Below are 13,385 nucleotides of genomic sequence, written 5' to 3'. Positions count from 1 at the left end.
GTGATGTAAATTGACAGGTAACACGCCGTATGGCCGAGCACCCACCATCAGACCATCGGACCATCGAGAGCGCTGTCCGAAATGCACTCACCGAAAGGGTTTCACATAGGGGTTGCAAATGCACAGGGTTCACAGGGGATGGGGCAGAGCCATCAAGCGAATTATTACAGCAGAGACACACAGTAAGTCGAAAATGTTTGCATCCGTCCTGAAAGCGTAGTCCGAACACCCAGTAGCTGGCGCACGATTAAGTTTGTATATTTTAGACATCCTGCTGCTAAAGATTTACAGTTTACATATGTAATTCTCTGAGTCTCTCTGTGATATGGTGATGGAAAACTATATCCAGTATTTATAGCAGACGGACGTACAATAAATTGAATAATTATGACAAAGAACATATGTCAGATTCTTGTACTGAAGGTGCTTGGCCTTGCCTGAAATCACCTTGCGTATGTCGGATAGCCAGATCTTGGGGGTGTGATACGGGTTCTTTAGAGTGGAGATGACTTTCTTCTTGGACTTGAAGGCCAGGAAATTCTCGTAGGCGGCCTGCTTGTTCGCCTTGTACCGGCGCTTTCTGGCCATGCGAGCATTGGCGCTCGGGGAAACTTTTCCGGCTGCTGGTTTGGCTTTGTGGACCAGGCAGCACATTTTAGGGAGAGCTCCACTCTGCTTTGGAGTGTCCTCTAGCTTTGTGTCCGCTGTAGCCGGGTGGAGTTCAAAAAACAATTCAATTTTTGTACTGAAACTCACCCTGTGTTTTCTTGTCAGCCTTGTCCTGGCTACTATCGCTCTGCATATCAATTGGAGTCTTCTCGGTTGGAGACTGGGGAGCAGCTGTCTGCACCTCATTATCCACCTTCTCCTTGTCCTGCTTGGACTGCTTCTCTTTGGTGGGAACGACAACGGCTATATTTCTGGGCTCCTTTTGTGGAATAGCCACATCGTTTTTGTTTGCCGAACTCATTCTACAAAATTCCAAAAACCAACAAATTTTTAACAGAAATGTTTAAATATTATCTCGAATTTGTTCTCTCCGAGGTGAACTCTACGAGATACTCGATACAACTGGGAAATTCAACTGTGCCCAACGAGCACACTTCAAGCTGAAAGCCATAGCCTGCTTGGTTGAATGAATCTCACACAAAAATGAAGTTAGTTAAGTGAAGTGTTTCGAGGTAGGAGTAGTCGGAGATGCTTGGCAGGCTCATGGCCCGTTGCAGACGAAAGAAAGTGCGTGGGACAATGATGACGATCGGCAGCCCCAATGCAATGCGAGAGAGAACGAAAGCAGCGTTAGAAGGAGAGCGCAAGAGCAGTTCTGGCTGCTGCCAAGCCAAGAGCGAGTTCGAGTTCGACTTCGAGTTCGAGTTCGACTTCGAATGATGGGCAAAGAGTGCAGCAACGAAGAAGTAGGAGGGATAGATAGACGAAAGAACGGCCGCTGCTGTCCATGACTCATATTCGATTGCAAATAATAAACAGTAAATGTGGCTTCATGTTCGTTGCTACTTGGAGACTTTAAAGCGGCATTAATATTAGGCTGGCAAACCTGCCAGTTGTCCAATCATCCGCCCTAACTCACACTCTCTCTCGCTCGCTCTCTCTCTCTCTGACCCCCTTTATCTTTCTGCTCGTTCTGGCTGTTGTGCAAGGCAATCAAGCAAATCTCTGCGCTAGTCAGGTGCAATTTTGTTATTCCGCTTTCAGCTGATTACGTAACGTAAGCCATGTCGTGTCGTTAACCATTTGCACCCTGCCTTTGTTTCGTTTGCGTTTGCGTTTGCTTTTGCTCTTCAGATGGATGGCCGCACCTCCACAGTGGAGACTCTACTAAGCTACCAAGTATCAAAGACTCCGATGGCAGTCCCACAGGAGTGGACATCCCAGTGTGAGGGCCGCTGGCTGTGTGCATCTGGAAAGTTCTTTACGAATTCCATGCCAAAGTTATAATGACCTTTTGGTGTCCAGCCAGTCAGAGTCTGGGTTCAAGCAGAGTTTGAGGTCAATACAGCGACAGCAGCAACAGCAGCCGCAACAGCGGGAGAGTACAGTCAATCCCTTTTCTCCCCTCCCAGCTTCACCCATCTTCAATCTGAATCCCAATCCCAATCCCAATCCGAATCGCAACTTTCCCAATTCCATTACCAATCCCAATCCCAACCCCATTCGGAATTTCTGTTGCAGCTTAGCGCGTAATTTTCTATGAATGCAACCGCCAAGCGGCGCTGGACCACAGGCGGTCAGCCCCACATAACGAGACGAGACGAGACGAGACGAGACCGTGCCACATGTATGGTAAATTAACACCCCCACACCACCCCCCTCTAGCAGGGGTAAGCAACCACCCCCTGGAGCAGCCAACAAAAGTCAGGCCATGCCACTGCCGAGCTGCAACTGTCGCATATTGAAACGTTAATCGCATTGCTCCTTGCAGAGCTGCTGCAGGATGCAGGATGGACACCACCACAGACTCTGGCTGCTGCTCCGGCCTGGACTTTTGGGTTGAACGTTGCCCAGAGAAGAGAGAGAGAGAGAGAGAGAGAGAGAGAGAGAGAGTGGCAGTCGCAGTCGCAGTGGCCGTCATATTTAGTTTTCCTTGACGCTCACAGCTCACACAGCAGGATGTCCTTACAGCAGAACTCCTCCTCGGCTTTGGCCTCTCCTTCTCCGGAATGGTGCCTCGTTCCGCAGCATCCCCATACCCGTGCCCATGCCCAAGCCCGCCTCCGAAAGCAACGTTTGCGATGATTACTTTTGGTGGTTGTTGACTGTGGTGAGTAGCGCCCACCCACTTGCCACTGGCCACTTGCCACAGCACCCCGCCACCCGCCACCCCGCCACCCCAACACCCTTCCGGACAACGCTCCTGCTCTCTGCAACGCCCCTTTGTTGTTCGCCCTGTGGTCAATGACATTTGCTTGGGAGCAGCAAAGGCAGCGAAGAAGCAGCGAAAAATCAATGCAACAGCGACACTGCCCACCCCCCGAACCCAACTGCCATTTCCCCTCTCCGATTGCTAGAAGCATCTGCCGCTGCTGCAGCAGGGCAAGCAGCAGAGCCTCTCCCACCTGCCAGGCAACAATTTGTTGGCTGGACTACTGGCTGGCTGGCAAGGGCAAGTGGCGCTGGCTCCCCACTTGAGCTAGAAAACATATTTTACAATTATCATAAATTTCGTTGGTGTACTTTTTTTTAGCACGGACAATTTATAGGCACAGTTGTTTCGATAATTGGATGGCGTACTTCATTTTTGTTCTTGCTGCAAAAACATGAACAGCGACAAGGACCAGGCCAGCAACGCCCTAGAATGGGAAGCGATGGATCTTAAACTTTAAACAACATTTGGCAAGCGATTTCCGAGCTATACTTGGGGCATGGCACTCTCTTTTATTTCTAGAAACCCCTTGTAGACTCGCCTATCTTCTGAACATAGATTGCCACTTGCTCGACACATAAGTAAGAAGTGTTCTCCCCTCTGTGGAAGCATCTCAATTCGCATCTCGATTGCATCTTCTGTATGCGATAGTAAATAATTTGGACACAACTTGTGCTGTTTTGGATGCAATGTCTCACATGTAAATTCCACCTCAAATTACAGCCCCTGTTCCTACTGGGCATCGCGAAAGAGTGCACCTGACACAAGGAGGCACAAGGCACACTCGATGCAAAGAGAACCTTCTGTTTGGGGTCATTATCCGCACAAGTACTCTTCATTTGATACCTGTCAGGCCACAGGCAAAGGTGTGTGTGTGTTGTTGGTGTGCCTGACCACTGCGAGCGCATTTCACCCATCAAATTCCTTGGCAAATTCCAAACAAATCGAACCTCAAGTTATGGCGAGTGCTGCTGCTTATGCCGCAAGTAAATCAAATTCCAGAAATTTGCCAACGGCTTTCTCGAACTTGTCGCCCGCTGAGAAGCGAGAAGTGAGAAGTGACAGGTGTGAAGTGTGAAGTGAGAAATGAGAAATTGCGGTAGCAACAAGTTCTCCAATGAACCGCATGCCTCGCATTCTTACCTGTGTGCTGCGGCCTCTTCCGGCTGCCAGGCTGCCCCGTGTGCCCCGTGTGGCAGACAGGCAAATCGTGGCGCGTTAATTGCCCTTCATAATTGACCAAAAAGGACCTGCCTACCGCATATGTAGGCGGCAGCTGAAAAGCCAAAGAGACGAAGCGAGATGAAACCGCAGTCGGTTCCCATTGCTGACCGCAATCGAAGAGAGCCATGCGTCCAGCTGCCACTGCCAATGCCACTGCCACTGCCACTGCAAGCTGCCACCGAATGGCAGTGCCAATTGCAGCATTGCTGATAATTCTTGCGGACATTTTTCGCATTGCCTGGAAACAGGACACAGGACACAGGACACAGGACACAGGAGAAAGAAGAAAGCAGAAAGCAGAAAGGAGAGAGCAGTCATGACCGTGCCAGAGCCAGGCGCTGGCCGAGATGACAACATCGATGTTGATGCATCCAATTAAGCGAGCAATTACCAAGCACCAACAGACCAAAGGAGATACGAGATACACACACACACACACACACACACATAGACAGAGCGCGAGAGAGAGGGGAGAGAATGTGCCTGGAAGTCATACTCGAATTGGTCTCTGGTCTTTGGCCTCACGCCACGACTCCATGGGGCGAGGGGAGGGACATCAGGTGACTGTCAAGTGGATAGGAAGCAGCCGAGGGATCTCGTCTTTCGCTAATGAGCGGACATGTTCGCTCGAGGCATACCCTAACCACGAGGAGAGTCCGACAATCTTCAGGGAAGCTTCTGGGGTCAGCAGAGAGAGAGAGAGAGAGCGAGAGTCTCCCCAATGTATGCCACTCCAAGTCACTTACAGTCCATTTCCATTAACTGTTGCAGAAAGTTTCATTTTTTGTTGTATTTGTGGTAATTAACTTTCCTCCTGCGTCCTGCGTCCTGCGCCCTTCTGTCTTCTGTCATTTAAAGTGATATTTATCAACGTTGTCTACTTTTAGGCTCATTTGAATTTGCATTTGACAGAGTGTCCGCACTCCGTACTCTGGGAACTGGAACTGGAACTGGGTGTGGGTGTGGGTCGAGCGAGGCGTGTCGCCCGTCCGATAAGTTGGCCCTGTTTTTATGGCTTCCAAGCCGTCGGGTCGCCGGTCGTCGGTCGCCGGTCGCTGGGTGGAAAGTTGTTTGTGGCCCTTGTGGCGCTTTTCATTTCATTTCATCAATTAACCAGAAGGCAGCAAAACTGTGTGTGTGTGTGTGTGTGTGTGCTTTACCCTCTAATTAGCATCCACATAAACAGAGCAAAAATCCTATTAGCACCCGCATTCACTTCCTGCTGTCCCCGCCATCCTGCCACGCTGCACAACTCACTCCATTGGAGTGTTGTGAAAAAACCATAAATACTTTGGGCCAAAGGACATCGCAGCTCATTAGCAACTGGAGCTGCGTGTGGGTGTGGAATATGTTTTGGGGCTAGGGTAGGGCCAGAAACATTATTTGAGTAAAGCGAAAAGTAAGTGGCGATCATCGAGTATGAATGTGCCTGCCATTTGTGCGTTTCAGGCACGAGTTGCCATCGATGCAACGATCATGCTCCTCATGCACGAAAATGCTTTCCTGAGCAGAGCGATCAAGGGCCTGTCCCTTGTCCTTTTGTCATTCCCTCCTGGGTTTAATTTTTTTGCATTGTTGCTGCCATTCTTCTCGTTGACAATGGCACTTTTCTCTGCCCCTGCCCACCATCCCTTTCCGTGTGTGTGCCCCCGAGGAACCTTTGTCAATGTGGAGTTCATTTGCGAGTTCCTCTCTGGCTTTATCTGCACTCCAGGCCGGGTGTCCATTAAGCCCATGACCACTCCAGGCACTCCCGTCCCTGAATGCTGAATGCTGAATGCTGATCCCTGCTCCAGTTCCCAGTTCCCCAGTTTAGCATTTCCACTTTCACATCCCACATCCCACATCCAGTTCCAGTTACGCATCCCGGCCGCAATCCACTGTCCCCAGTGTTTGTTCTGCCTTGAGCTGTCCCTGTTCCTGTCCTCCATCCATCCATCCTTCCCCATTCGTAGCACCTGGCCACCCCAGTGTGTGCGTATCTAAATGTATCCATATGCCCGAGATACGGGTTACCAAAGCCAATTACCTGTCGCTCCTCTCTCCCTGCCAACCTCTCGCAGCCCAAAAGGCAACAAGCGCCAGGACTCGGGCACTCGGGGACAGTGCCCAGGAGAACTCTCGACTGTCTGGGCCTGCGGCTGCTCGGGGAAATACAAAACTGGCTGTCTCCGTGGGCCATGCGACAAATACAAATTTGACTTTTATGCTTTTGAGAATTGCCTGTGACACAGATACAGATACAGATACAGATACAGAGGCCACAGATAGGCACACACACGCACACCCTCGACAGTTATGCAATTACAACAGGTACAACAACAAAAACACAAACAAACAGAAACAGCAACAAAAAAAGGAAACCAACGAGGCACTTGATGCGACGCACTCTGCAGAGCCCCCAACCGAACCCAACCCGCCACACAACGAGAATGATGATGAAGATCATCATGAGCACTGCCTACTGCTGCTGCTGCTGCTGCTGCTGCTGCTCCTGCTGATGATGATGATAGAGTGTAGCAATACACTGAGGGAAAACTTCATCTGTCCTGTGGGGAGACACGACTCTACGCTGTCCGGTAAACTGAAATGGACCCCAGAAGCAGCAGCAGCAGCAGCAGCAGCAACATGCCCCATGCGGTGGGGAGGCAAATTGTTTGTCGGGTAATGCGAGAACTTTTTCGAGGGGTAAATAAGTGGATGGCCCTCGGCTAGCAGCTCCCACTGGGTGTCAATGGGCGTGTCAGGGGGTAGGGACAGAGGCAGCGGCAGCGGCAGCGCCAGAGTCATGTGTGTTGGTCAAAAGCAGAGAATTAAAATTCAAATTCCAATTCATCAAGATAATCGCATTTCAGAACTTTTATTTGCCCAAAAGCGCGCGCACAGAAGTCACATGTGTGTGTGTGTGTGTGTGTGTGTGTTTGTGTATGTGTGGGGGCAGATGGATCAAGTGCGTTCATTTGCATGTCCCTGCAACCCCTTCCACCACTGTGTGTGTGCGTGTGTATGCTTAATTGTGCTGGTGTTCGGTTTTGTTTGTGTAGCCCTGGCAGCGGATGTTGTAAATATTTGCAAATAGCCGTCACAGTTCCCAAACCGAAACCAGAAGCCCCACCGCCCCCGTCGCACAGTGGGCAAAAGTTGGATACATTGAATAAATGCATCTCGTGGAACATTAAACACCTTTTAGGCATTGCAGCACCATGGCCCTAAAAGTTTAGAAGTTATGAATTTAGCAAGCTGAAATGGTCAAAGGCCCCACGGTGCGTCGCCCCTGACCCCACACGAGCCAACCATTTTGCACCGGGCACCAGTCCACGAGTTCGAGTTCGAGTCTGAGTTCGAGTCCGACTGCCACCAGCCAACAGCCAGCAGTCAGCTCTAGTGCCCCTCTCGCTCACTTTCAGCGTTGGAGTGCAAAAAAGGGGTTTTTAGGGCCAATTATTATTAATTGCTTTACAGATACAGAACAACCGACTCGACAGACCCCAGCGAAAACACAACAGCAACAACAACAAAAACAGGACGGGGAAGAAAGAATAAACCAGAAAAAGAAGCAAAGAATCCTCAGAGGAACCGAACCCTGGGATACCCCTGGAGAGCGATCGTTTTGGGATCGCGCAGATGGGCAACAAATGCTTAATTTCTTTTAGTTTTACTTAAAGAACTTGGCCCAAGGACATCTGGCACTTTTGAGGCGCAACGCACTGAGGGATCCGTGCTCAAAGTCAACAATCAATCTGCTCTGAAGAGTCTGGTGTGCGCTACAGGCTTATGTGCTTATAATACCCTCATTCAGCAGGGGTACGCGTATAAATTAGATGGACGGCTTTAAAGTGTTGCAGGGCCAGCGGCTACAGCCGTAGCACACTTAGCAGCTGGAGTGCAAAAGCTGCCTGTAAGCGACTTGCCTGCCTGCGGAGTCGAGTGGATGGGAGCAGCAAAGGGGGCCAGAGGGGCACTCCGGACGAAGAAGTGTGCCAGTGCATGGCGATGGGGATGGTAATGGTGTAGAGTGTAGAGTGGCACACAAAAAATGGCAATAATAATAACAATAAACCAGAGCCAGTAATAGGGATAATGCCGCAGAGTCGGAGCCAAGTGCAAGCTGTTGCATAAGGCGACTGACTCGCCCGAGTCGGGCCCTGTCTTGGCCAGGACACGACTGAGTGATGTCCATGGCTAGAGCCAATTGCCAAGCGGATTTTCCAGCTGAGAGCTTCGCAGTGGCAGGCAACTCTGCAGCCGACGGGAAGAGTCTTCTTGTGCAACAAAACACAAGACAACGCAACGCCACGCAACGCCACGCAGGAGTCCTAGTGGGAGACGTGGACGCAGACCGAGAGGCAGACGAAGTCCAGCAGAGAAGATGAACCCGTTCAAGCGTTCCAATTTTTAATCATAATATTTTCAGCAATATAATTGAAAAACTAACAAAGGCTGCCGTGCCATGCCATGCCATGCCATAAGCAAATGTGCAAAAGAGCAGCACAGCCGAGCAGCAAAATGATGATGCACAAATATCCAATAATTCTGCGCTCGAAATTGTGAAAATTGTACAACTGATTGAGTCGATTGTTCAACTGGATTTTTCGATTACGAATGCAGGGGAACGGGCCATAGCGACCCCAACAATGCAATTATTTGCCATTTTGAGCAAATATTTAAGTAATAGCGGACAGGCCTTGGCTCCACTTTTGTTTGAAATGAGCTGAATATTTCCACTCTGCTGAATACTTTTCATAGTTCTTATGTCCTATTGTTGTTGGCTCATTAGTGTACATAAATATGTCTGTAAAACATACACACCCACATCATAAATGTATTCAATTCAAATATTCAAAGAATTTCGCACTATTGGCGGATGCTTCTGTGAGCTTGTATTCAGCTCTTGGAATTGTACGAAAATTCCAGTAAAATGAGCAATGCCTCAATTAAGGTAATTAACGCAAAGTTCCATTTTAGTCAATGATATATTCATGCTTTTCCAATGCACTGTTTTCCAATGCCTTATTCCATGCGTAATCATGGCATCGACCAACCCCATTGGAGTCCACCGAATACCGCAAAGATGTTGCCGGTTTGGACGCTGCATAAATTAAGATTTCCGCTCCAGGAGCATCCCCAGCTGCAAACGGGTTGACAGTGCAGCTAAGCGCTCAGCTATCTCCTCCTTGACCACCGGAGATCCGGCAGCCAGTGCAGCTACAGAGCCCATTTCCAATACGGAAGACGAGAATGACACTGAGAAGGAACAGCAGCATGCTGCATACTTGAATCAGTTTTATTCTCATTTGGTAGCTGAAAGAAGGCTTCGTTTAGATATGCATTTTTTGAACCAGAGCCCGCCGAAAAGTATGAAACAAATAAGAAAGTTGCATTGCAGCTAGCTTCAGCAGTTTCATAGCACCCAGCTTTGACAGTTGCGTCTGTTGCAGCGCAGTGGAAAAATTCCAAATGTAGCTGAAGAACATGGCCATGTAGTTGTTGTATGTTGGCAACGCAACACACATCGAGATGGGCAATACCAAACGGCTCGATGTCCACATGTTCGAGCTGCAGCATGTTGGACCCCATTCCACAACAGGCCAGCGAGGCTAGCATCCACATTGTGGATCGCAAATTCAAAGGAAAACAAAGTTCGTTTCTTTTTTTTTTGTGTGTTGCATTAAATCTTTATTTAATATTTTTGTGTGTGTTTTCGGTTTTACTTGTTTGTTTTTCTTGGAATTCATTTCCGTTCATTCCGTTTCAATTATTCGCAGATTTAAAACGTTTTCCGTTTCGGGGGTCTTCCATCGTAATTATTCGTAATAGGCATAACGTTACTTACAGTTTTCGCTTAAATTAATATAATAATTCATAATAATATTAATAATAATAATCATCAGAATAAAGTGTAAACTTTTCCTCTACTTTATACTCTCTTTCTATTCACGTTTTTCTCTTTCTAAATGTGTGTGTTCTCCATGTGTTTTTTCGGTTCGGTTTTCCATAGATTTCTCCATAGTTTTCATGTTTTTCTTTTCATCAGGGAGACGCGTCGATGCGTTCGTTCCTTTGTTTATACGACGAAAATGTTCTCATAGTTTTTATAAAATATCACATTTTAAGCTTTTTTTGTAAAGCAGGAAAACGAAAATTTCTTAACCAAAGAGGACGTTGGCAAAGCATATTCTGGGGGAATAGTTGGGGTGTGATGCAAGCAAAGCAAATATCTGGAGACAGATGTTGGGAGAGACCCGAAGAACCCTTCCCATTATCCTTGTCTCTATCATTTTTCTTTATCTATTTTCTTCTTGATTTCACATACATATATATTCTGTTCTTTTTGTGCTAAAACATTTGCATTACTTTTACGAGTTATCCAATATTTTACGATCATATCTCTTACGTAGTTCTTTCATTTTCATTCATTTAGGTTTTTCGTTTTGTGTTCTTTTATTTTCTGGTTCAATATTTAGTTAGACATTTAAAACTCTGCAAAGTGCAGTTTGGAATTTTAAAATTGTAGTTTCCATCTATATGCATATGTATGTGTCTTTTTGTGTGTGACTGTGTCGTTCTGGCGAGTGGATCTCCACCGTTTCAATATTGGGCTCCATAGGATCCCCATTTTGCTATAAATTCACATAAACATTTGCTTTATCATTTATTCTTAGTCTGTACTGGCTTCTACTACATTCCTATTGTAATTCTTGAAATAAGATAGATACAGTGGCAGTGAAAGGTGTGGCAGAGAGAGGAGACAGCCCAAGCCTGGCTCTAAATTGGCGCAAAATCCCAACGAGTGTGACCGTCTCACAGTCACAAACGAGTGGGCACGCAACCGGCGAGTGCACAGACTGCACTCGCAAAAAATGCTGACGAAGCAGCGAGTGGTGGAAAGAAAGTTAGCTTGAAAAATAATTAGTTCCGGCGTACACAAAATAGGTAGATATACGTAGGTAGATAGGTAGGTAGGTAGGCCTTTCTATTGGAGTGTTTATGTGTATATACATTGACACACACACACACATATACCAAGGTGTGTCTATTTATATGTACTGCATGTATGCATTTGCTTAAGACACATTTTTCAATAAGTAAGTGGAACAACATCCAACGCCAAATGTTATATTTTGTTTACGGTTTCTGCTTTGCCTTTCATCTTCGGTCTGTTTGTTATCTATTTCTTTTTTAACTACATTCACATAAATGACACACGTATATTTTGCATTCTCTTATAATTTATCTTGTTTTACTTTCTTATGTATTTTCTGCCTTTCTCGTACTCGAATCAAATGTCTTTAATGACAAATATTTGTTCATTTCTTCCTAACGTTTTCTTTGTTTGACTTTAGATTTGTTTAGTTTTCTTGTGCATCAATTAAATTGTTTATGTGTCAAATGTATTTACAATTCTTTCAACACTCAGATCTTAAAAGTACCACAAAAAAACACCTGTTATTAAATATTCTTCTGTTTTATTAATTGTAATATTATCATAGTTTATAATCCACAATTTTTACTCTATGTACAAGCATTGCTAGTGTATAAATAATAATGTAAAAAAAAACAAATAAATGGATTCGTACACACATTCGTATGTGTACATGTGTATGTATAGTTAAATGAATATTTTTCTGTATGGGTATGGTTTATATATACTCTTATATATATACGCTTAATTCTGATCATGTTTTTAGACAACTTTTTGTGGTGCAATCTTCTAGATCTAGTTTCCACATTCATTTCAAAAAAAAAAATGCTATCCTCATTCGCTCTTCTCGTATTTCTAGTTGGGATGCGATACAAAAAAAATTGGCTTTAAATATTGATTTATATTTATATATTTTGTATATACACGAATAAATATAGTTATGTGTGTGTGTGTGTGTGTGTGTGTATGGTATATGCATATATAATCTATGTAGATACATTTATAGCGGTGCCAGATTTGCCAGAGGGTTAATAATACATATATTTTGAATATATATATTGATCAATTCTGTGCTTAGTAACGATTAAAGATTTAAAATGTTCATCAGCCCTATCTCTAGCCCCACACATCCAGGAAAAAAACATCGATATACATCTATTCAACATACAACATCGTTATCGTAATCGTAATCGTAAACGTAATCGTAATCGGTTATCATTATTATCGCTTATCGTAAGCTGCATGCAATCGTGGTGACGGGGGGTTGTTCTTCTGTCTTCACTTTACTTTTCTGTACGCATTGCGTTGATTCCATTCCTCATTCCTCTTCATTCCATTCTGTAGTTACTCTTGTTTTGTAGGTACCTTGCGTTCCATTCATTCAAATCATTCACTCCAGTTTTGTCAGCACCACCACCCCACTCCCTTACAACATTTCTGTGAGGGAGTCGCACTGCTGGTCCTGGAATATCGGGCGGCAACACTCCTCGACGGCATCGTATTTGTAGTAGCGTCGACGACTCCTCTGGCCGACAGTGTGACCGTAGTAACGTTGCTTTTGCTTCCTGGCATATCTCTGATATTCAACTAGCTCCTGGCCACCCTCATCCTCCGCCTCCTGCCTAGTATCATCGTCTTCGTTTTCGACCAGCTCGAAAGGATATTTGTGATCTTTGTGTAGAGCATAGCGACTACCGGCTCGCTGCAATGATGAAGTGGACGATGACGTTGATGCTGACGATGTCAACTGCTGATGCTGATGTTGGCCGCTGCTTCTGCTTCTGCTGCTGCTGCTGCTAATGCTGTTGTTGTTGCTGTTGCCGTTGCCGTTGTTGTTGCCGTTGTTGCTGGGTTGGTGGTAATAGTGGATGGCATGGCATGCGGCAGTCTTTGAATTGTATTCCTGCAAGCGAAACAAAACAATGCAAATAATAATAATTAGTCGAGCAAATCTTTGGCAATCTATTTCTAAACTACAATTTTAAAGCAATGCTGATAATGATGCACTCCTTCTATAGATCCCCAAATGCATAATTCTGCTCTTGTTTCCGATCTTAGTTTTGAGTAGTTCAACAAGTTCTACGATCTGTGGGGCCTTGGGTCAAGTCTAGCAATTGACTTTTAGCTGCTTTGGCAAAGGAATATTGTCTGCTTGCGAAATTTGTTGCACAAATTGTTGCCTCGACATCTGTGTCCATGTGGCCATGGGCGTACTGTGTGTGTGTGTGTGTGTGTGTGTGTGTGTGTAAACAACCAACATAATGGCAGAAAGGTCGCATTCTCATAAAGTTGGCGCTGACTTCCAGTTGGTATACTCTGCACCAGCCTTCCTGCCTGCTGGCGCACCCTCCACTCTGC

The 13,385-nt window shown here is 46.0% G+C and overlaps 2 protein-coding genes across 3 annotated transcripts in view; both read right to left on the bottom strand.

Annotated features, from left to right (window-relative positions):
- Positions 1–242: 242 nt before the first annotated feature.
- LOC117588493 lies at positions 243–1,057 on the bottom strand. 2 transcript variants are annotated; one of them, XM_034279801.1, is made up of 2 exons: positions 757–1,057; positions 243–704 (listed from the first exon to the last, which is right to left on the bottom strand). In XM_034279801.1, the coding sequence occupies exons 1-2, from the start codon at positions 968–970 to the stop codon at positions 340–342; spliced, it is 579 nt and encodes a 192-aa protein (XP_034135692.1). In that variant the 5' UTR covers positions 971–1,057; the 3' UTR covers positions 243–339. The 2 variants fall into 2 exon arrangements, with proteins under 2 accessions (XP_034135692.1, XP_034135694.1); XM_034279803.1 differs by having other exon boundaries at positions 243–689.
- Positions 1,058–12,795: 11,738 nt separating this feature from the next.
- Positions 12,796–13,385, bottom strand: part of LOC117588322 (box A-binding factor) — an 86,805-nt gene continuing 86,215 nt past the window's right edge. Inside the window, exon 7 of the mRNA XM_034279519.1 lies at positions 12,796–12,930. The gene's annotated coding sequence lies outside the window, so the exon portion shown is untranslated. The remainder of the gene's footprint in view (positions 12,931–13,385) is intronic.

Source organism: Drosophila guanche, unplaced genomic scaffold (genome assembly GCF_900245975.1).
Source record: "Drosophila guanche unplaced genomic scaffold, DGUA_6, whole genome shotgun sequence".
NCBI lineage: Eukaryota > Metazoa > Arthropoda > Insecta > Diptera > Drosophilidae > Drosophila > Drosophila guanche.
This window is presented reverse-complemented; position numbering and strand designations above follow the sequence as displayed.

Excerpts from the sequence above, each read along its gene's own strand:
- LOC117588493 (XM_034279801.1), bottom strand. The coding sequence starts at position 970 with ATGAGTTCGGCAAACAAAAACGATGTGGCTATTCCACAAAAGGAGCCC. Across the intron at positions 705-756 it reads GGCTGACAAGAAAACACAGG|CGGACACAAAGCTAGAGGAC; the intron begins GTGAGTTTCAGT and ends ACCCGGCTACAG.